This window comes from Aristolochia californica, unplaced genomic scaffold (assembly GCF_029961685.1).
Source record: "Aristolochia californica isolate CCGP_79_NKW_82.1479 unplaced genomic scaffold, dmAriCali1.0.hap1 SCAF_12, whole genome shotgun sequence".
Taxonomy (NCBI): domain Eukaryota; kingdom Viridiplantae; phylum Streptophyta; class Magnoliopsida; order Piperales; family Aristolochiaceae; genus Aristolochia; species Aristolochia californica.
Genome location: NW_027181793.1, coordinates 26,698,080 through 26,720,119, shown reverse-complemented (window position 1 = coordinate 26,720,119; position 22,040 = coordinate 26,698,080). Strand labels below are relative to the sequence as shown.

Sequence of the window (22,040 nt, the reverse complement as noted above, 5' to 3'; positions counted from 1 at the left end):
GTTTATTGAGGAATGGAAGATCTTAGAGGGTATTGACGTAAAATAAATTAGTCTAGTTAAGCGAGGCAAGATACTTAGGAATGTATCTTATAAAACAAAGGAGATTGGAGATATTATCACATTGAGACATGAAATAAAGGGTCCACCAACCCTGTGGGACCGGAATGTGAGACGAAGAAGCTACGGTGGCGCGTGTACGTTCGATTTACCCATTTTGTTTGTTAGTCCTTTGTTAAGGTGGTATTTAAGTTTAGACCCAAAGGGCACACCAGAGAGGGGAGATTGGCGATAGGCTGTGGTGCGCAGCTTAATATCCTGCGCCTCCGTGTCTTCCTCAACCCCTCTCAAAATCTCTCTCTCACGCTGATTCTCTCTTTTCGTTTTCTCTCATCGTAATGAAAAATTATAATTTGTATAATAATATAAATACAGTTGCATACTGGCACCGCACATCCTTCTCTTCCTCTCTTCTTTTCTCTCTCTCGTACCACACAGAGACACAGACATACAACACGGTCTCCTAAGCCGAATGCCTCGTTATCAGGATTTCTAAGCGCAGGCACTTGAGAGATAGAGAGAAGGGATAGAGATTGAGAGAGATCATTTTTCTGCACTGTCGGTTGGAGAGGAAAGGGTAAAACCCTTGCGAGTGAGGGACGCTTGATTGATTGATTGATTGGTTGGTTGATTTATTGATTGTTTGGTAGATAGATGAAGCCGAGCGGGAATCATCATCAGGAGTCCGACGCTGCGGCGACGTCGTCGTCGTCGGTGTCGCCATTCACGGAGCCGCCGCCGTCGCAGCAGTCTGTGTCGGCCTCGCCGCCGGAGGACCCGACGCCATCTAGGGAGGGAGGGCAGGAGTCTATCTCTGTCGATCGCCGCGGAGACCACTCCGCGCTCTGCCGCTGGACCATCTCTGGTTTCCACAAGGTTAAGGCACGGGCGCTCTGGTCCAGGTACTTTGAGGTCGGCGGCTATGACTGCCGCCTTCTTGTCTATCCGAAGGGCGACTCGCAGGCGCTTCCTGGTTACTTCTCCATTTACCTACAAATCATGGACCCTCGCGGCTCTTCCTCTTCCAAGTGGGACTGCTTCGCCAGTTACCGCCTCTCCGTCATCAACCACCTCGACGAGTCCAAATCCATCCAGCGCGACTCATGGCATCGGTTCTCCAGCAAGAAGAAATCCCACGGATGGTGCGATTTCACTCCATCCTCCACCATTCTTGACTCCAAGGCCGGGTATCTGTTCAATTACGATTCTGTTCTTATCACCGCAGATATTTTAATTCTCCACGAGTCCGTCTCCTTCTCCCGGGACAATGAGTTGCAGTCCTCCTCCGTCAGTCCTGCCCCCGATGTCCTATCCGGAAAGTTCACCTGGAAAGTTCACAATTTCAGCCTGTTCAAAGAAATGATAAAAACGCAGAAAATAATGAGCCCTATTTTCCCTGCCGGAGAGTGCAATCTCCGCATAAGTGTCTACCAGAGTACCGTTGCCGGAGTTGACCACCTGTCTATGTGCTTAGAGAGTAAGGATACCGAGAAATCGCTCATCCCTGAGCGTAGCTGTTGGTGTTTGTTTAGGATGTCCGTTTTGAGCCAGAAGCCTGGTCTCAATCATATGCACAGGGATTCATATGGGCGTTTTGCCGCGGACAATAAGAGTGGGGATAACACTAGTCTGGGATGGAATGATTATATGAAAATGTTGGATTTTCTGGGCCAGGATATGGGGTTTCTTGTGGATGACACTGCAGTTTTTAGTGCTTCCTTTCATGTAATTAAGGAGTCCAATAGCTTCTCAAAGAACGCAGGATTGGTCGGTGGAAGAAGTGGGAGTGGTGGGGCACGAAAATCTGATGGACATTTAGGGAAGTTCACTTGGAGAATTGAGAATTTCACGAGACTGAAAGATCTTCTGAAGAAAAGGAAGATTACTGGTCTCTGTGTTAAGAGCAGGAGATTTCAGATTGGAAATAGGGATTGTCGCCTCATTGTCTATCCAAGAGGTAAACATACTTGAATGATTCACTCATAAAAAGAACATATCTTATACTCTTTTATTCACGTTGTAAAAAGTTACCATTACAGTAGCTTTACTTTTTTCTATTGACTTGTGATCTGTTATAGTCATACGTCCGTATACTTATGTTGCATTTCTTACTTTAGTACATCAACTTGTTACTAGGAGTTTGGTTCCCACTATTTGTAGTTTTCAGGACTTCAGCTTCCATATGACCCTCTAGTTTCACTGCATTATTGGAAAGGCTGTTAAAGCCTCTTAGGAAGAAACCTGCTTTGAAATGAAGGCTATAGAGAAAGTTCTCTAAAACTTGGGAGAAATGTTTTTGTGACTATAACTGATTCGTGCATGAATTGTATTATGGTGTTTGTATGGAGGAACTCAGGAACAGACTTCGGTGTATAGAAAATGTCAACGAAATATGAACTGTCATGTATTTGAAGGTTTCATAAAAAATCTTCATTTTTTAGTTTTGGCTTATTTTCTCAGGTTTCTGATGTTTTTTTACGATGTTTCTTGCTTGTTTTGCAATTGTGTTTTGTGACAGTTATCTCTTGATTACATTTTACTTCTCTCTCCCTCTCTGAATTGCAAATGACTTCTCTCTTTCGGAGTTCTCATATTTTCCTGGTTATGTGTCCTGTTCTCTTTGTTGGTTAGTTCCTGACTGCTTTCCCATTTGGTGTACAGTTCTTCCCCGTGCAAAGCAGCACTCTCTCTCTCTCTAACACTTTCAAAGGGTATATGTGTCTCATATCTTGCATATCAATCTTTGCCTTGGATTTATTTGTGCGATATGATGAATCACATATACAAAGTAGAGGGAAAGGTGGCTGGGTTTAGGTCCAGCCACCTTTAACTGCACTCAACTTTTTCTTCCTTAGAAAAGACATACTACTAGAATGTCATTTGCTTCATTGTGAGTAAAACAATGCCATTATCTCTATTTGATTAAAATAATAAAAATAAGAAAAAGGTTTAAAACAAACATCAATCATTAATGCATGGAAAAAGAATAAGTGTAGCAGAAATTAAGTTTTTGGTCTTTCAATTTAAATTTAATGGTTGATTAAAACTTTGGTGCACCTAACTTGGATAAACTTAGGTCCGTACTTCTTTCCTGCAAATGAATGTATTACTGGTTCTCCAGTTCTACAGTGTTCTTCACCTATGTAGTTCATATATTGGTGCATATCAAGAGCCACACTTTCTTATTACTTTTTGTTTGTTTTTTGTTTGTGTTTGTGTATGCTCGTGTATGTGTTTATTCTAATACAAAAAGGATAGACCGCTAATGGTATTCCCTATATGTTTGATGGCATGCCAGGGCAGTCCCAACCACCTTGCCATCTATCTGTTTTTCTTGAAGTAACCGATTCTCGTAATACCACTAGTGACTGGAGTTGTTTTGTGAGCCACCGGTTGTCAGTGGTTAATCAGAAAATTGAGGAGAAATCTGTAACGAAAGAATCACAAAATCGGTACTCAAAAGCTGCTAAAGACTGGGGTTGGCGTGAATTTGTGACCCTTACAAGCCTATTTGATCAGGATTCAGGTTTTCTTGTCCAGGACACAGTTGTGTTCTCTGCAGAGGTTCTTATCTTAAAAGAAACATCTATAATGCAGGACTTCTCTGATCAAGAGACAGATAATAATGCAGGCTCTCAAGTGAATGATCTTGGGAAAAAAAGTTCTTTCACCTGGAAGGTGGAGAACTTCCTGTCATTTAAAGAAATAATGGAAACAAGGAAGATCTTTAGCAAATTTTTTCAAGCAGGTGGATGTGAGCTCAGGATAGGTAAAACTTGTATTTCTATTTTCCTTTTTGAATTTATTGTTGTGGCATTCATAATTCCTCACTAAGTCTGATTGTAATGTTAATGTAGGTGTTTATGAGTCATTTGACACCATCTGTATTTATCTGGAGAGTGATCAATCGGTTGGAAGTGATCCTGATAAAAACTTTTGGGTCAGATATAGGATGGCTGTGGTTAATCAGAAGAACCCAGCAAAAACTGTTTGGAAGGAGTCATCCATATGTACGAAGACATGGAATAACTCAGTACTCCAATTCATGAAGGTCTCTGATATGCTAGAAGCAGATGCAGGGTTTCTAGTGCGTGATACTGTTGTATTTGTTTGTGAAATCCTTGATTGCTGCCCTTGGTTTGAGTTCGGTGATTTAGAGGTGAGTTTTTTCACTCTATTTTCATATGAAAGTAAAAAGTTGTTTGTGGCTTCTACATAGTATGGACAAGCCTTGGATCAGTATATTATGTTCTTGTCCTCTTTTCCTTTCTTTGTTTTCTCGGTTATTTCCCTCCCTCTTTAGACAGATATCTCTTTAGCTGTTGCATGCTACGTCCTTGGTTCCTCTTATATTATTTCTCTTTTTTTAAAGTTCAGGTCCAGTTCCAAAGTTAAAAAGTTTTTCCCGAGTTAATAATTTCGAGACCTTTCCAAACTTTAATATATGAGCAAATATTCCGACATACACACTCCCACATGTCTAGGTCTAAACAAGCAGATGATATGCCTAGAACATAGACACTGTACAAACTTAAATGGGCCCCAAACTTCGTTCAACACAGCACATGTCTTACTCCAGTGCCATGTTAAAGTTGGATTCAGGACTATCCCACAGTGACTAGCTGAAGTTAGGAGGCCCTTTTTCAACTTATAACCACAATTTTTTTCCGAACTCTAACTTATATAGATTATTCCTGCATAAATATTTAATGACATTGAGTCTTATATAATATACACAAATTAGGTGTCTTACTCTTTTTGTTATTACTTTACTTTTTATTCATTTATATGTTCCTGTGAATAGTGACTTCTAGGTGTCTAATGTTCCTTTTCTGGGGATCCTTATTTAGCTAATTGTTATAGATATTCTTTTTTAAAAAGACTGATTGTTAAGGATTTGGAATTAGTGTCTGCTTACTGGACTGCCCTTTTGATTTTGCCACATGTCACTGGACTATGCTTTTAGAAACTAACCTCTTGTGGGTTTGGAAAGTTGCTGAAATCGAATACCAATCTTCTTATAAGAAAGAAATCTGAAACATCAATTTATGTTTTCTTAATGACAAATGTTGTCAAGATCTGTCGTTGCGTTTAATTGTGCCTATAATGAACAGTTTGTGTTAAAATTTTGCTAGTTATCTATGATCTTTATTCCCCATCCTATATCTTCTTCTTCTTCTTTTTTTTTTTTTTTTGTTTCATTTTGTTCTGGTCACTCATGTCTTTCCACTCATAATTTTAGTTGAGGGAACTCTACGTTTATGCTGATCATTAGATTAAAGCTTGAAAGGATGATGTTTGGTGATAGGTAAGTCAAAACTTGGCCATATACCTGCATGAACGTCTGAGTGCATTAAAATATGGGAGCTACCAAGGCTTATTGGTCTGAAGCAAAATTCAATTAGTTCTTCATGGTCTATGCTTTTGGGTGGTTATAAGAAGTGTTGCATCAGTGCATTGGTCTACATGGTAGTTTATAAAAGGATTTATTATAGTTTCAGAGGCATTTTTGTAGTTTCCAGAGGCTTAAAGACTAAGCAACCACAAAATATATTTTCTTGAATTTTTTAAATGAACGATTTGAGTTCATTTTTATAGATTTCTTGATCAAATGAGGGAATAGATCTTTGGAGATTCTGATGTAAATTTCTGCTATGGGTTACATGTTAGGGCTTGATCAATAGTAAAATATCTTCTTCTGTAGACCATATTGATTGTGTAAGATGCATTTGTTTTGTGGGTGTTGGCATTTCCATTATCGATTTATACTACAAAATTAGACATACATAGGACTTGGAATATTCACAACTGTATATGAGAAGTATAAACTACTAGTCTGAAGTAGATATTCAAGCATTAATTGTCAGTTATTGTCAAGATTGGTTGAAAGTTCATTTTTCAGAGTCACCTGGATCTATCAGCACGGGCCGTTGGTTTTTTGTGTTCTTTAAAAGGCAACATTTTATTAAAGAAACAAGCATAGAGACAAATAAAGCCCCACCGAGATGGAGAGACCAAGTACGATTGAGATAATCGAATTCCGAGGACTAGCTGAATAATTGATTACAATCTCATCTTGGTTGTGACCCATTCTTGATCGGCGAGGGAGTTGGCATCTGTAGGAACATGCCTTCACTCAATCTGTAGATCGGCAGCCATAGTTACTCCCCTTGACATCTCCTTTGCTGTTAGTGTTGTCGGCCAATTTATTGGTTGCCCACGGAAGGTTCACTTGGAGGCTGCATAGAGAATATTGCGGTTATTTAAAAGGGTCACCTGGAAAGGGACTCAGATCATTTGAAAATAGAAGCCTTTTTAGATGCTGACTATGCAAAGTCAAAACATGACAAAAAGTCTGCGATAGGCTATTGTGTGTTCTTGAAGCGTAATATGGTTAGCTGGAAAAGTAAGAAGCAAAACATTGTAGCCAGATCAACTGTTGAAGTTGAGTATAGAGCCATGGCTCATATTGTCAGTGAATTGATGTAGGTGAAATTTGTGAGTAGAGAATTTAACCTACAGAAGGATGAACCTATGACTATGTACTGTGACAACCAGACAATCATAATCATTGTAGGAAATCCGGTTTCCAAGAGAGAACTAAGCATATTGAAGTGGATTGTCACTTCATCCAAAATGCAGTAATGAAGAAGTTGTCACTCCCTATGTTAGGTCTGGCGACCAAGTGGCAGATATGTTTACTAAATCATTAGGTAAATATGAGTTTGAATCTTTTTGTGAAGTTGGGACTCATGGATATGCTCCAGCTTGAGGGGGAATTAGATAATCAGCTGAAGGGTAGTTTTATCATTTTACATTAGCTATAGTCTTCAGAGTAGACATTATATTGTTCAGCAAGTTTAAATCTACCTATAATTCAAATTTGGTATAATTTGAGTATGTATATTGGGAGATATAAGGGTTTAAGTGAAATGTAAGTGAATAGGGGCATATTTGTAAATTGTATCTTACTTCAGTGAATAAAAGAAGATGGGCATCATGCACGACCCCCAAGGAGAGTAATTCAGAGACTCTTTTCTCTTTCTTTTCTCTCTCTACAATCTTCATATTTCTCTTTTTTTCAACTATATTTTCTGTCTTGACAAATGAGCTGGGTTTAACTTCAGTGAGAAGGAAATTTTACAATACAATTCAAAATATATGAAGTATTATATTCATCTCTAAAAGAATACTTGTGTTATATTATTTTTTCTGTTTTTGAGATGCCAGAGTTGATTCATGGATGTTTAAAATTATCTGCATGACTTTCTTTTTAGTGCTGTTTACTTTCCTTAAAAAAGTTCAATAATTTGATTGAATGGTTTAAATGCTGTCTTTGCTGTGGCTGCTTTTGCTTGTGTTTGTTATTACTTCACAATGTTGCAGAAGAGAGGGCTGTGATGATTACATGTAGTTTCCTGCCTGCAGCTTATACATGAGGGATCTATGTGGTTATCATGTAGTTGGGACAATGCTTGCACTATCATAATGATGTTACTTTTTTATTTTCTTGAAATTAATTTTATTTTTTGTTTAATGCTTATATATATTGGCTGTTCTAGTATCAGGTGATGGCTTCAGAGGATGATCAGGATGCATTATCAACTGATCCTGATGAGCTTATAGACTCGGAGGATAGCGAAGGAATCAGTGGAGATGAAGAGGACATATTTAGGAATCTTCTTGCAAGGGCAGGTTTCCACCTTACGTATGGGGATAATCCTTCACAACCTCAGGTCACGTTGAGGGAAAAACTTCTAATGGATGCTGGGGCCATAGCAGGTTTTCTTACTGGTCTTCGTGTTTATCTTGATGATCCAGCAAAGGTAAAGAGGTTACTTCTTCCCACAAAGCTATCTGGTGTTCATGGTGGGAAGAAGGAGGTCACCAAGAATGACACAAATTCCCCTAGCTTGCTGAACCTTTTGATGGGAGTCAAGGTCTTGCAACAAGCTATTATTGATCTACTCTTGGATATAATGGTCGAGTGTTGCCAACCATCTGAAGGTGGTAAGGTGGGTGATGATTCTTCTGATGTCAGGATCTTGAAACCTTCGTTTTCTGATGATAATGGATCCACCAGTCAATCAGAATCTATCCGGCAACATGGAGCCACAGATTGTGTAAGTCAGAGACTGGATTCAGTGGTTGATGATGGTATTAGTGCCAGTGCAGTTCAAAGCTCGGACTTGAATAGGACCTATGAAGTGCCTGAAAAGGCTGTTCCAGGACGACCTATTTCTCCTCCTGAAACCTCTGCTTGTGATCTCTTTATGGATGATAGCTTTGTTCGAGCTCCCAAGGTATATGCCAAACCTTGTGGATGGTTTAACTGAGTAGTGGAGTTCAGTAATTGATAGGTTTGGAAATGCTTGATAAATGAGCTTGCAGTCATTGTTTTTTTCATAAAACAGATGACCAATGGCATATATACTGGCAATTTCTTGGTTATTCAATGTTTTGACCTTTTGATATAGAATCTTTTAGGTGATATTACATGAAGCATGAGATACATCTTGTTCTGTCTATTTGTGACCGTAATCTAGAAAAAGAAGGGCAAAATACTTTCAAAAGAAGCAATGGTTCTACTTGATGTATGTCCACCAGGAGTACTTCGTTACTAGAATAAATGGTGCATCGATTAGAAGTTTGTACTAACTGCTTTTTAATGTCTCTGTTGTAGACAAAGTGGCCAGAGCAGTCTGAGGAGCTTCTGGGATTAATAGTAAATTCTTTAAGAGCCTTAGATGGTGCAGTACCACAAGGTTGTCCAGAGCCCAGGCGAAGGCCTCAGTCTGCACAGAAAATTGCTCTTGTACTTGACAAAGCTCCCAAGCATCTTCAACCAGATCTGGTGGCTCTGGTACCAAAATTAGTTGATCACTCAGAACACCCACTTGCTGCTAGTACACTTCTTGATCGTCTGCAGAATCCTGATGCTGAGCCTGCTTTGCAAATACCTGTACGGACTTTTTGACTTTTATATATAGATCGGTAATCAAATGCCAATGGTTGCATTACATTGCAGTTCCTCGTAGTTGAATTCTGAAACAGGGAGATTGGATGAAATTATGGAGTTGAATGCTCCACTTCAACAGTTGCATTACATTGCACTTCTTCATAGTTTTGTTCTGAAACAGGGAGATTGGTTTAATGATGGAATTGGATGCTCCACTTGATAGGCTGGTCTATCTTACCAGTCATGTGACACTAATGTGATTAATGATACCCAACTATTGGTCACTGCAATTATCGTTTATGAAGTACAGACAACTGTCAATTCTAGGAAATGGATTTAGATGGTTGATTTTTGGTCATTAGGAAGCTAACAATGGGGCCTACTGAATGATAAGCCAATTGGTGATCTGACCTTCAACATGATTAGTACTTTTACATCTATATTTTTCATTTGTTCATGTGTTGGCTATCTTTAGACTTTTTTTACCTTCATAGATAAAACGACTTCATGGGAAAATTTTTGATGAGGGCATTTCTAAGTATTTTTTCTGCAAGTTTTTACAGATGATTTTACTCGTCTTTTCTTCAGGTGTTGGGTGCTCTTAGCCAGTTGGAATTTGGCAGTGAGGTGTGGGAACGTGTGCTTGTACAAGCTTTTAAGTTGTTGGCTGATTCTAACGATGAGCCACTTGCAGCTGCCGCAAATTTTGTCTTCAAAGCTGCATCCCAGTGCCAACGCCTCCCTCAAGCTGTATGATATTACAGATTTAACTTCTAAAGTTTATCATTTGACATTGTTATCTGAAACTGTGTTTCTTTTCAATTGTAGGTAAGAGCGGTCGGATCTAGGCTGAAGATTTTGGGTTCTCAAGTCTCGCCTTATGTGCTCAATGTTCTAAGGAAAACGGTGCATAGTTGGCCAGAGGTAGCTGAACTTATTTTAAAAGATATTGATTCTGATCTCGAGCCTTGTAGGGCACCTTTTTCCTATTGTGAGAATGTTGCGGCTGGTGAAGTGTTGCATTTGCAGGAAACGGACCAAATTGGGTGTCACTTCTCAGATATTTACTTATTGATTGAGTTGTTGTCCATTCCTTCCTTTGCTGTTGAAGCTTCACAGGTCTTTGAGAGAGCTGTAGCTCGAGGGGCATTTGTGGATCAATCAGTAGCCTTGGTCTTGGAAAGACGTCATTCACTGAGATCAAGGACTAATGCCAACAACAGTTCTATTGATAATACACTTAATAAAGAGGGGAGAACTGAAGAACCAATTATTATTGAGGATGATGATTTCACTCTAGTTCTTGGTCTGACAGAATCTTTGGCTCTCTCAAGGGATGGCCATGTGCAAGAGTTTGTGAGGACTTTATATGTTATTCTGTTTAAAATGTATGAGGATGAAAGTTACCGTGGAAGGATGTTGAAAGGACTTGTGGACAGGGCCACCAGCACCACGGATCACTGTCATGAGGTGGATCTAGATTTGGATATTTTGGATATCCTAGTTAGGGTGGAAGAGGGGACTGCCAGGCCAGTGTTGAACATGATGCGTGAAGTAGCAGAACTTGCCAATGTGGATCGTGCAGCGCTTTGGCATCAGTTATGTGCAAGTGAGGATGAAAATATCAGAGTTCGTGAGGAAAGAGAGAGTGACTTGTCCAGTTTTATCCAAGAAAAAGCTGTTTTGTCTCATAGACTCAATGAATCAGAAGCAACTAATAGTCGACTTAAGGTAACAATTTTGTTTGATCTGCTAAAATTATTATGTAAGCACAGTGTTGACATTTATTTTCTGGCAAGATCCTTTATGTTGACTCGAATTTGATTACTGAGTGCAGTCTGATATGAGGGCGGAGATGGATCGGTTTAATCGTGAAAAGAAAGACCTTTCTGAACAGATGCAAGAGGTCGAAAATCAACTGGAATGGCTGAGATCAGAACGAGATGACGAGATTGCCAAACTTTCTGCAGACAAGAAAGTCTTCCAGGACCGCCTTCACGAGGCAGAATCACAGCTTTTGCAATTAAAATCTCGCAAACGTGATGAACTCAAGGTGCATTACCTTTTTTGTTGTTTCTATTTTGGGCATTACTTCTAGCGGAGACACTGTAGATATATAAAAAATGTGGTGATGTCCAGGCTCCTAGGAATCTTTTGAGGTTATGTGGTGAAGCCCAGGCTCCTAAGATTCATTTTGGGGTTACTTCATTGGTTTTTATTTCTGCAATCAAAATACTCTGATAAATTTGACTCCATTTTTTATTGTTTGTATTGATATTATCTTTTTTCTTTTCCCCTAGCTTGTTAGTGCACAAGGGAAGTTGCTACAAAATTCACTTTCTCTAGAAAGTAGAACAAAAATGAGTTAGTCATCATGGAAAGTGGGAGAGCAATTTACTTAACATTCATTTTCTCTTGTCTAAACTAACTGAGAGAAAGTGAATTGACAATTGGACTTTCATTATCCTTTGTGCTAATGTAAGAAAGACAGTATATGCTCTAGATAACTTACATGACCTTGAAATGAATTTCTTTTTTTCCTTTCCTGTTATGGTGTGCTTTTGTATTGTCATGTTTCTCTCCTTGAGCCTACAGAGTCATCAAAAAAAGATGAGTGAGAGAGGGAGCTAGTGAGTTGCAAGCCCAGAGAGGAGAGTCAGAGAGAGAGAGAGATGAAGGAAAAGATGGCGACATCGTCAGCAGCAAGGAGGAGCGCAGGGGTAGACTCTGGCAGGGCAGGGTGCGGCAAACAGCTTGAGTGATTGAAGGCTAAGACGACGAGGCAGATGGATGGCAGAATGTCTAGAAGAGGAAGGACTGGTGGCTGGATAAGACAAATATAAAATCTGGAAAATGCTCTCCCACACCTATGGGAGCACTGTTCTCACCATAGAAGAACAGAGGATGGGACAACACACTGCAATCCTAGTTACTGTAAAAAGCACAGACAAAAGATCTTTCGTCAACATCCTTATAGAGGCTGCTGCAAGCTTCATTCAGCAACTTCGCAATACTCTGATGGACCGAAGCAGTGGAGTTAATACTAAGGAGCTCAGGATAGGCCAGCTTACTTTTTACTTCTCCATATCTCAATACTGGGGGCAATTGGAATGAAAAGTTGTGTAGTGCTGTAAGGATATGATCATGGCCAGGATCTATATTCCAGAAGCTATCAAGGCTGGTTTTGGTTGAAACACCTTTATAGAAAATTTGAATTTGAAACACCTTTGCCCAGACTCTGCATCTCAAGACATACCAAACCAACCAGAACATCCCAACTTTCCCCCCTTACCAACTCGATCTGGTGTCATGATCCTCCTCATTGCCACTCACAACCTGCCCATCATCTCCCACAGTTACTATACATAGACCCCTGCCATACCAAAATTGGAACAAGTTGTGTTGATGGGAATGGTCTCACCATCACCCTCCCCTCCTAACTTCTAACTCAATGTAGAAAACAACTAAGTATTTGCTTAGTAGCCACTGCAGCAGCGAAGATATTGGAGAAGATGATATTTCACATTGGATGGCTGAACACCCAAGTCTCCTGGAAGGCCAACTGTTCCTTCATGGGACAATACCTAGGGCTGGTTCGGTTTGCCAACAAAGAGGACAAAGAATGTGCAAGTAAAATTGTTCTCTCAACCAGGGGACCTCCTAACCATGATCGAATGCTGGCAACCAGATACTAGTGAGTGTACCTTTGTTCTGCACCTTTAGTCTGCTCCTTTGGCCAACGGATTTGCATCCAGGGTCTTCCTGCAGAGCTATGACAGTCCCCCTGTTATCCAAGAAATAGCCAACACTTTTGGTTGCATGGTGAAACTGGATAACTCTATTGCCAAAAATGATCTGCCTCGACTGCGCAAGAGTTTTCATCATCCCAGAAACTCATTTGCACAGACCCAAAATGATTAAAATGATGGTCGGAGAGAAGTTCTGGATCTAGACAATCTTTGAGAAATTCAGCACCAGTGAGGAAGGAAATGGAAAGAGGAAGATGGCGAAAGGAAGGAGAAAACGAGTCAATAGTTCCGACATTGATCCACCCAACAGAAGAAAAATAGATTTGGTACCCAACACTAGTGACAATGATGAATAGAATGACTCGGCGAGTCCAATCAGTCTGAGAATGACGTACCCGCCAGCTTCTTCAAATTCAAATTTAAAATGCCTTCTTCAAACTCTTCCTTTGGAGTGATATGCATAAGAAGATTCTAATTAGACATTATTTCATGCGTTGTGGCATACCTATTAACAACCACCTTTGTCTCCTATGTGGTGTGTCACCCTCTTCATCTCATCCCAATTGTCAATAGGACGTTCTCCATTCTGTCACCTATTGATGCCTAACTGGTCCCACCACACAATAGCATAATCATTAAATTCAATGGCAGCGAGCTTTACCTTTTTCAAGTCGGAGTAATTGTGACAATCGAAAACCAATTCCATCTTTTTTTCCCATTCGAGATAGGCTTCAGGATCACTTTTTACTTGAAAAGCAGGAATTTTCAACTTGATACTTCCCAAGTTGCTTTCTACCCTGTTCCTAGCTTCTCTATCCCGGCCATATCTCCTATGGCTGCCTCCTGAAATCCTATCAGACTCCCCTAAATTGTCACCTTCAAATTCGCCCATATCCTCAACTTCCCTTTGATGCAGCCTGTTACTCACTGAGGTGTTTGGAACAAGTAGAGACTGCACCCTTTGTGTCCCCTCTTCTACCCTTTCCAACCTCCCCTGCATTTCTGCCAACATCCCATGCAGTTCTTCCATCTCTGCCCTCATCATCCGTTTCATCTCCCCCAATAATGCTTGCATTTGTAGCTTCGAAATAGCGGCCGATGGACTCTCTTCGTCCATATTTTTCCCTTGATTATACGACATGATTTGGACACTCTGCAAATTAGGTTAGACACACAAAAATATATGCAAAGAAAAAAATAAAAAACAAGAACCTCACCACACTCCCTCACCAATCCACTCGTATTCTTCTTTGAGTTATTTCGAAACTAATTCAAACAAGAATAAGGAATTTTCCAGCAGCGAACCAAAACGAGAATAGACCAAACGACTCAAAACGAAAGCAGACCAAACGAGTCAAATTTTGTACTCGGAATGTGATGATTTTTGACACTCAAGTGTGGGGTTTTGGCAAAATAGGCTCTAGAACATAAGCAACAAGATTATACCTTCTTTTTCATTGTCGTTATTCTTGGAGCTTCTGGAATCATTTTGCAACCTCTTCAATATGCCTCTTTGTCTTCTGGCTTCTACCTCTGAACTGGTTTGCATCTGCTCGGGCACTCATCGTCCTAGACTTAGGAAAGTCATACTTCAAGCGTGTGCTGTTTTTGTTCCTTGATTAATTTGGAACGAGTCAAATTCAAGGCATGTAACCTGTTCCTCATGGGGTACATTCATTAAACAAGCTTCATCTCAAATCATATTAGGGTTAAAAACATTGGATCTTTTTTCTGATATTTCAGGTGACTTGCTGTGGAGTAACTGGGATCAAGTTACTTCTCTTGTTGTTACTGTGAAGAATCCTAAATTGGTGGAATGGCAGCCTCCTATTCAGGACCTATTGGCATTTCTGATTCCACCATTGTCGAGCTTTTTGCCCTTAGACAAGGTCTCCGCATTTTCCATGAAAAATTCGATCTAGGCTGCATGTGGTAGGAGATTCCAAGAGTGTGATTTTGTGGTGTGGAGGCCGAAAGGATCCTCCTTGGTGGCTTTGGAGTTTTTTTTTTTTCAATTTAGGAAATTACTAATCCTTTTGTTTGTAGTTAGAATCATATTCGTAGATCAGCTAATTGTATAGCTGATTCTCTTGCTAAACATGTAATCTCCCTCAATATCTCATTGTAAGAGATTTCCTCTTTGATGTTGTTTTCTTTAAATGTGCTTTTTTAGTTTTTAATTTGGAAAAAAAAACCTCCCCTTTCCACTTCCACTCCAGAAAAGCACCTGACAGTCCTCACCTACTACATCTCAAAAATCATACTCATCTCAATAGCATGGCATCTCACCCCTGTGCTTTTGATAGAAAAACCGGAAAACCCGTGAACCTTTTTCCACCCGATACTAGAACAACTAACGACCCCAGATTAGCGATAGCAACATTGGCCTGATCCCAACTCCTCATAATTTGGTTACACCCCACCATGAGGCTCCACCACCCAAGAAAACCTTTGACCAACCAATTAATGACCAAGACACTAATCTCGAAACTGACCTACCACATGATACTGGGACGGTGCCTTATTCTCTCACTTTTTTTTTTTTTTTAAATCTGTTCTTGCTAGTTTCTTGATGCATGGATACCTCAAAGGGATTGGAATCTTGGATTTCGAAGGGGGCTAACTGAAGAGGAAGCCCTTGAGGCCAACAACCCCCTATACACCTCGAGCGGAAAATGGGTCAAAACTAACTTAGAAGACAAATTGGTATGGTTTTGAGATGATAACAGCAATTGACTGTTTCTTCAGCCTATTTGCACCTAAAGGAAAGCAACAACTTCCAGCCCCGCAATGCTGCCATTGCTGGAAAATTGTTGATTTTCTGAACTCCATGGATTTAGCTTATGGAGAAAAAGAGAAAGAGACCCATTGGGAGAAAACAGGAGGCAGAAGAGGTTATGGACTTATTGTCCTAACCCTTCCCCTAAGCTCAATTTATAGATTCATCATACTTCAATATTACAATTATGCCTCTAGAACTTTAACCTAATTACATCAATGCCATCTCTATGAGATGACTTTTTATTTACCATCCTGTCATCACTCTGTGGGCCTATGAGCCTTCTCCTTGGTCTATGGGCCTTGAGCCCATCTTCCACATATCTTAGATGTATGGGCTATTCTTGGTTTTATGAGTTTGGGTCCATCTTCCAACACTCCCCCTCAAGCTGGGGGTGAGAGAACATCATGAACTCCCAACTTGCAGCAAATGGTGTATAGGATTTTCTCGTATAAAATGGCAGTCCTCCATATCTTCCAACACTCCCCCTCACACTGGTGGTCTCTTCCATGAGGTCTAACTGGCATAAGATAAGTAAATCACGCCAAGCTGTATGACATCGTGCCATACTCTAGTCATAACTCATGCTGGATGTAGGGCATACTCCTTATCTGCTGTATGTAGTGGGTCTATACGTAGTGCTCAGAAGTGTAATAAAACTCCTCTATCACCGTGTCCCTCCACAGGACACTGACTCTCAAATGGTAGGTGTAATAAGTATCAATTAAGAGGGGTAACGGGTAATTACCCAGAAGATAATATTCTAGGGCCACCTTGGCTTTCTTCATCATCAAAATATCCAGTGCTGATAAAAATCAGCAATTGAGAAGTCCTTCAATAATAATGTCTCATCCCAAGAGACACAATAGCAGCAACTAAAATGGGTCTGGGCCCAATAACACGTACCAAATAATAAAAATCCTTGTAAAAAGACCCATGAAATAATCCGATACGAGTATCTACACCAAATACTATGCTTATCAAGGAATATGCTGCCAATATTTTGAAATAATAATCCAGCCAAAGACAGAGGACCGAGTCGAGCCGACTCAAATATCTGACCAATATTACTGAGTCGCTGGAGGAATCGGCATAGAACTTGGGACCCAAACCCGTATATCGAGGCAGAAACAAGTGGACCGAGTCAGGTTGACCCGAACTGGGTTGATTCGGTCTGAGTTGACCCGACCCATTGGGTTAACCCATTGTAGAAACAGAATGAGTCAGCGCCCTCCCACTAGGTTAACCCGGTGTAACTGATGACTCTCGGCTCGGCTCGGCTTTTTTTGGGTTTAATCTAGCGCTTGATTAAATAAGTTTCCTAACTCAAGAAACATTCAATTTGGCAGTCGTTGTCCCTGCTTCCGAACAGAGTGGGACAACGACGAACCAGAGAGTCGACGCCAAAGAAGGAAACCTCCCAAAAAACGAATCTGGTCACAAGAGGCGATAGCAAAGAAGGAAAAAGGCCAGCGAAGAACTTTCGAAATTTCAGCAGAGACTGAATACTAGTGAAGGAAACTTTCCGACCAATGATAAACTCCTAAAGTCCTTCTCTTTCTTTGGAGTGCCTTTCTCAATTGCACTTTCACGACTAACAACCTAAGAAGACGAGGAAACCTAGCTCGAAATCCAGCCCCCAATACACTTCACGACCTCTGTTGGAAAATTTAGGAGTCGCTTCCCCACCTTCTAGTCCTTTGATCCTTCACTTGGGGGATTTGGACTTATTTTTTTGCTTAAGCTGGGTCTTATTTGCTACTTTCTTGAGAACCTTCACTTGATCAACCAAATGAGCCATGGAAGTCATCTCCCTAGCTTGGAAAGAGCTCTGTATTGAGCTTGCGTTGCCCTCCATGTTCTCTGTGGTCTTTGGACAAAGAGGAAAAATAGAAGAAGATTCAATGGCAAGTTCTCCATAATTGAAGAAGTCAAGACTCATATAATTGGCTCAATAGCCGCTTGGCTTCATAGGAGGCCTGAATTTTGAGGCCTTAATGGCATTCATGGTAGAGAAAACTGGCGCCTTGTCGCCCAAATGTCAGCTCCTTCTCGGCCAACAGCCTTGGAAGAATGGATCCCTCAAACTAAACTTCGATGGCTATGCCCTTGGTAATCCTGGTGTTGCAGGTTTGAAGGGGTCTTAAGAAATTGGGAAGGAACAACCTTTTCTCCTATTTTGCCCCTTTGGAATTTCTGATTCAATTTCAGTTGGGCTCCATGCTCTCCTCCCAGGCCGCCTCCTCTTCTGCAACCAATTTAGTGCCAAGCTTCATAGTGAAGGTGAGTCTAAAGTTGTCACTAGTTGGCACTCTTAAGCCTCTGACCCTCCATGGCATCATTGAAGAATTTTTCATGAAGTTATTAATATAGTAAATTCCTTAGATTATATTTGGACTGATCTCCCAAAGTCAGCTAATTCTCTAGCTGACTCTTTGGCCAAGTCTCCTTCAGTCTCTTGTTGTAAGAGGGGCTTTGCCTAGGCCTCATTTGGTTGTTTTTTTCCTGGCTTTGCTTAAGTATTTTACACTTTCTCAAAAAAAAAAAAAAAAAAAAAAACTTCTGTGCATCAGTCTCCCTGCTTATGAAATTGTTTGTTACTTGTAGGAGAACATTGAGATTTGTTTTTCTTTGACTGTTGATTACTCAAGTATACTACGCCCAAAACACCAATGGAACTTGAACCCTAGACCTTGCATTAGACTTATCAAACATGTGGGCATTGAGTCAAATTTGATAGATACTTTTTTAGTGGTGATAAAGCATCTCTTTTTGGCTCAATTTCTATAATAGACAAATAAAAATGTTTCTTTCTTTTTTTCTTTTTTCCTTTTTAAAATGTTGAGGACTTTTATTGCTTAAAAGAATGTTAGGTCCAGGGGCAGATGAGGCCCTCAGTCAATAGTGGGAAGGAGTGACCCACTACTAGAGATGGGTGAGAGACTTTCCTTTGCAGGTACGTCAAACGCATTATTAGCAGCCCCGTGCTGCGATGAAGCTACAACTGAAGTGCAAAGATCTATAATTTCATCATAAAAAATAACCAAACCAGAGGGGAGGAAGTTCCTTTTATCCAGCTTATTATTATAGCTGACTCATCTTCAATAATCTATGGAGCTGAAAAATTCAGAAGATTGAGTTTAAGCCCTAAAGCAGCTTTTTGATCTTGTCTTCTGCTGAGCCATTAGTGCCAATGGGACCCAAGAAGGCAAGAAGTGTACTGCAAAATGATCCTGAACTAGCCCCCAATGACAACTGGACCCGGATTACCTTTTGAACTTCCATCTAAGTTCAGTTTGAGGGGGCCTTGAGGAGGGAGGCCATGATGCTGCAGACATACTTGAGGGGAGAACCAAGCGACTAACCTGCAATATTTTCTGACTATGAGGAGGTCTTCACGTTGGACCTTTCCAAAGATTAGTCTGAAGATGGAACAGAAGCAATGGAAACTTTCTAAAGGTGCTGGCCAGTTGTGGGCAGTTTCCAAGAGGAGCATCAAGCACTGAATTCTGGGAATGGGGAAAGCAGAGCTGCTTAAACAAAGGTCTTTGTTAATAGTAGTAAATCATTTTTCTGCTTCTGGAGCAGCTGAAAATATCTGAACATTTAGGATCAGTCTGAGCAACCTTGGAAACTTGTGGTCCACTTTTGAATGGATCCATTGGACAGTGCTCTCCTAAATCTCATTTAGCCTTGTAATCTAAAATTTACGTAGTAGCGGAGCCTTGGTGTTTCTTTTCTTCTCATTCTATATCTTTTGATTGTCTTGTCATCAAGGCAACTTGTCTACTGAGTTAGTTTTAGAGCATTAGTTTTGAATGAGCCTGCAAGTAGCTGTTAAAACTAAGTGCATGGTTGAAGTTCAGATGTTTTCTACCTTTTTAAGAATACTCTTTTGAAGAGTGATATGCTGATACAAAAGCAAAGCTTTTTGCCTTTCTATGTTGTTGTTGTTGTTGCATGTCCTTGTTAAGCACCTAACCAATACTACCCAAAAGACCGACATGATAGGTAGTCGAAAGCCAAGTACTTAAACCCCATGATCATAACAATACTCCCCCCGTTATGAGCCGATGTCCTCGGCGGCCCACTCTAGCGACATTGGCCCGGCCCACTTTTTTGGTCTACCAGTAATTTTAATCCGGCCTTTAGGTCGCCCCCTCCGTGATTTGAACCCGCAACGTGGTGCCTGCTCTGATACCAAATGTTAAGCACCTAGCCAATACTGCCCAAAAGATCGGCCTGATAGGTAGCGGAAAGCCAAGTTCTTAACCCCAGGATCATAATAGTCCTCTACAGAATATATGGATCTTCTTGGTTTTCTTAAGGATTTTCATCTGCTAAAAGTAATGACCTTTTAAAGTTGTCGTTCCAAGGAGTTTAGGTGATTAATCTTTCTTAAGCCCTTGCTATTTATATTTTTAGTACTTGCTTCATCTGTTTACAAAGTTCAATGTATTTTTGTAATCACCTTATGTTTTATAGCCTATAAGCCTTGTGCTGTGGTACATGACTCTAGTATTGATGAAATTGCTGAAAACTAGGAGGAAAGACCAAGTCATCCTAACCAATTGAATGTTAATTAAAGGAAGAAAAACATGAAAGAATAAGACTGAAATAAGCAGCTTACTTTTTCTATTAAGTTGCCTTTTTTGGTGAAATAATAAAATTTGGTATAATTTATTTGTGGAAAGCCTCTATATCTTGCCTGAGCAAGAGGTCAATGTTTCTCCTGTGACACTACTAAGTGGAGAAAAACTAACTCCGTGAAAAGAGTCTATATGTAAGTTTTCTAGCAGTTTATTTGGTTTCTCACACGATTGATCTCTTCACTGCTTTTAGCTTCAAGCTACTTAACATTTTTTTCAGATTTTTACTCTGGTATCCATTCATGTGATTCTTTAAAGTAAATACCCTGCTATATCTTCTAATGGCATTCTTAAAATGTATTTACGTCCTTCTCAATAAAAAAAAGCATTAGATGTTATACAAAAAGCAGTATTTGCTTTAAATGCAAGTTATGATTATTGAAACTGAAAGGGGACCGACTTATACTGTAACACGAGATTTAATTTATAAACAACAATAACAATGTCTGATTATTATTTCTGGTCTATTAATCAAGTCTTAGTTGATGAAGGTGCGTTGCACTTGTGGTTGATTTAGTCAGTGACATAATACAACTGAACTGATGATGCAGAAAGTAGTCAAAGAGAAAAATGCGCTGGCTGAGAGGTTGAAGAATGCAGAAGCTGCTAGAAAGAGATTTGATGAAGAGTTGAAAAGGTATGCTACAGAGACAGTGACTCGTGAAGAAGTCCGTCAATCGCTAGAGGATGAAGTCCGACGGCTGACACAGACTGTTGGGCAAACTGAAGGAGAAAAACGAGAGAAGGAAGAGCAGGTTGCTCGTTGTGAGGCTTATATTGATGGAATGGAAGCCAAGTTGCATGCCTGCCAGGTATTTTGCATTTTGTTACATCTATCCCACGTCATGATCTTTTTGAAAATTCTAGTTTGAGGTCTCATGAGTATTTAAGTAGTTGTGGGGCTCTTCTTATGCTTTTTGCAACCCGACTAATCCCATCCTTGGTCTGAAGCTGAAAAAGCTACTTGAAGAGTGTTATAGAAGCTAAGAGGTTAGAACTAGGGTATGCTGACTTGAGGTGTTTGTTTGCTGTATTCGTTCCCGTGTCATATTTATGAGAATGTATAAGACGTTGCCGATATTGTTGGAATATGGTCTTTTTCTCTTCTCATTTGTTTGCATGAACATGATGGGTTTCTGAAAATTTCGCTCTCTCTGCAGCAATACATCCATACTCTTGAGGCTTCGCTTCAAGAAGAAATGTCTCGTCATGCCCCATTGTATGGAGCAGGTTTAGAAGCCTTGTCAATGAAAGAGCTGGAGACTCTGGCACGCATTCATGAAGAGGGACTAAGGCAAATTCATTCTCTACAGCAACGAAAAGGAAGTACAAGTCCTCTTGTAACCCCTCACACTCTTCCCCATACTCATGCTCAGACGCATAGTCATACCCATGGCTTATACCCGGGCCCTCCCCCTGTGGCTGTTGGACTACCACCATCACTGATCCCTAATGGTGTTGGGATCCACAGCAATGGGCATATAAACGGCGGTGCAGTCGGTCCCTGGTTTAACCCTAGTTGAAGAGTCCATGTAGAAGTGAGCTGCATGTAACGAAATCAATCCATTGTAAGTGACTGAGGATACTGCCCCTTGTCATTCGTCTCAGGTTGGCCTTTGTCATTTTATCAGTAGCCTCGGTAATTCTATCACGTTTTTGCGTTTTGGTTTATTTTCGATTTGAATCGGTAGGACACAGTCCCATTATCAATGGCACATTTTGGAATTCTGTCAAATAAATAAGAAAAGCAAGAATACATAGTCCCAAAAAGAAGTTCAATGAATGGATTAGTGTTGGTATCAACAGAAGATAGGTTTACAGTTAACATGTCATGGAAAGGTAATGTT

General features: G+C 40.3%; 1 protein-coding gene across 2 annotated transcripts; it reads left to right on the top strand.

The window, feature by feature from the left end:
* The first annotated feature begins 462 nt into the window (after positions 1-462).
* Positions 463-21,864, top strand: LOC137945532 (uncharacterized). 2 transcript variants are annotated; one of them, XM_068791469.1, is made up of 10 exons: positions 463-2,014; positions 3,356-3,826; positions 3,915-4,216; positions 7,626-8,360; positions 8,741-9,019; positions 9,605-9,766; positions 9,845-10,747; positions 10,854-11,069; positions 20,745-21,005; positions 21,354-21,864. In XM_068791469.1, the coding sequence occupies exons 1-10, from the start codon at positions 712-714 to the stop codon at positions 21,714-21,716; spliced, it is 4,995 nt and encodes a 1,664-aa protein (XP_068647570.1). In that variant the 5' UTR covers positions 463-711; the 3' UTR covers positions 21,717-21,864. The 2 variants fall into 2 exon arrangements, with proteins under 2 accessions (XP_068647570.1, XP_068647569.1); XM_068791468.1 differs by having other exon boundaries at positions 7,620-8,360.
* The last annotated feature ends 176 nt before the right edge of the window (positions 21,865-22,040 follow it).

Coding starts and splice junctions, on each gene's coding strand:
- LOC137945532 (XM_068791468.1), top strand. CDS start 712: ATGAAGCCGAGCGGGAATCATCATCAGGAGTCCGACGCTGCGGCGACG. Junction 4,217..7,619: donor TTGAGTTCGGTGATTTAGAG/GTGAGTTTTTTC, acceptor TGGCTGTTCTAG/TATCAGGTGATGGCTTCAGA. Junction 21,006..21,353: donor CCAAGTTGCATGCCTGCCAG/GTATTTTGCATT, acceptor CTCTCTCTGCAG/CAATACATCCATACTCTTGA.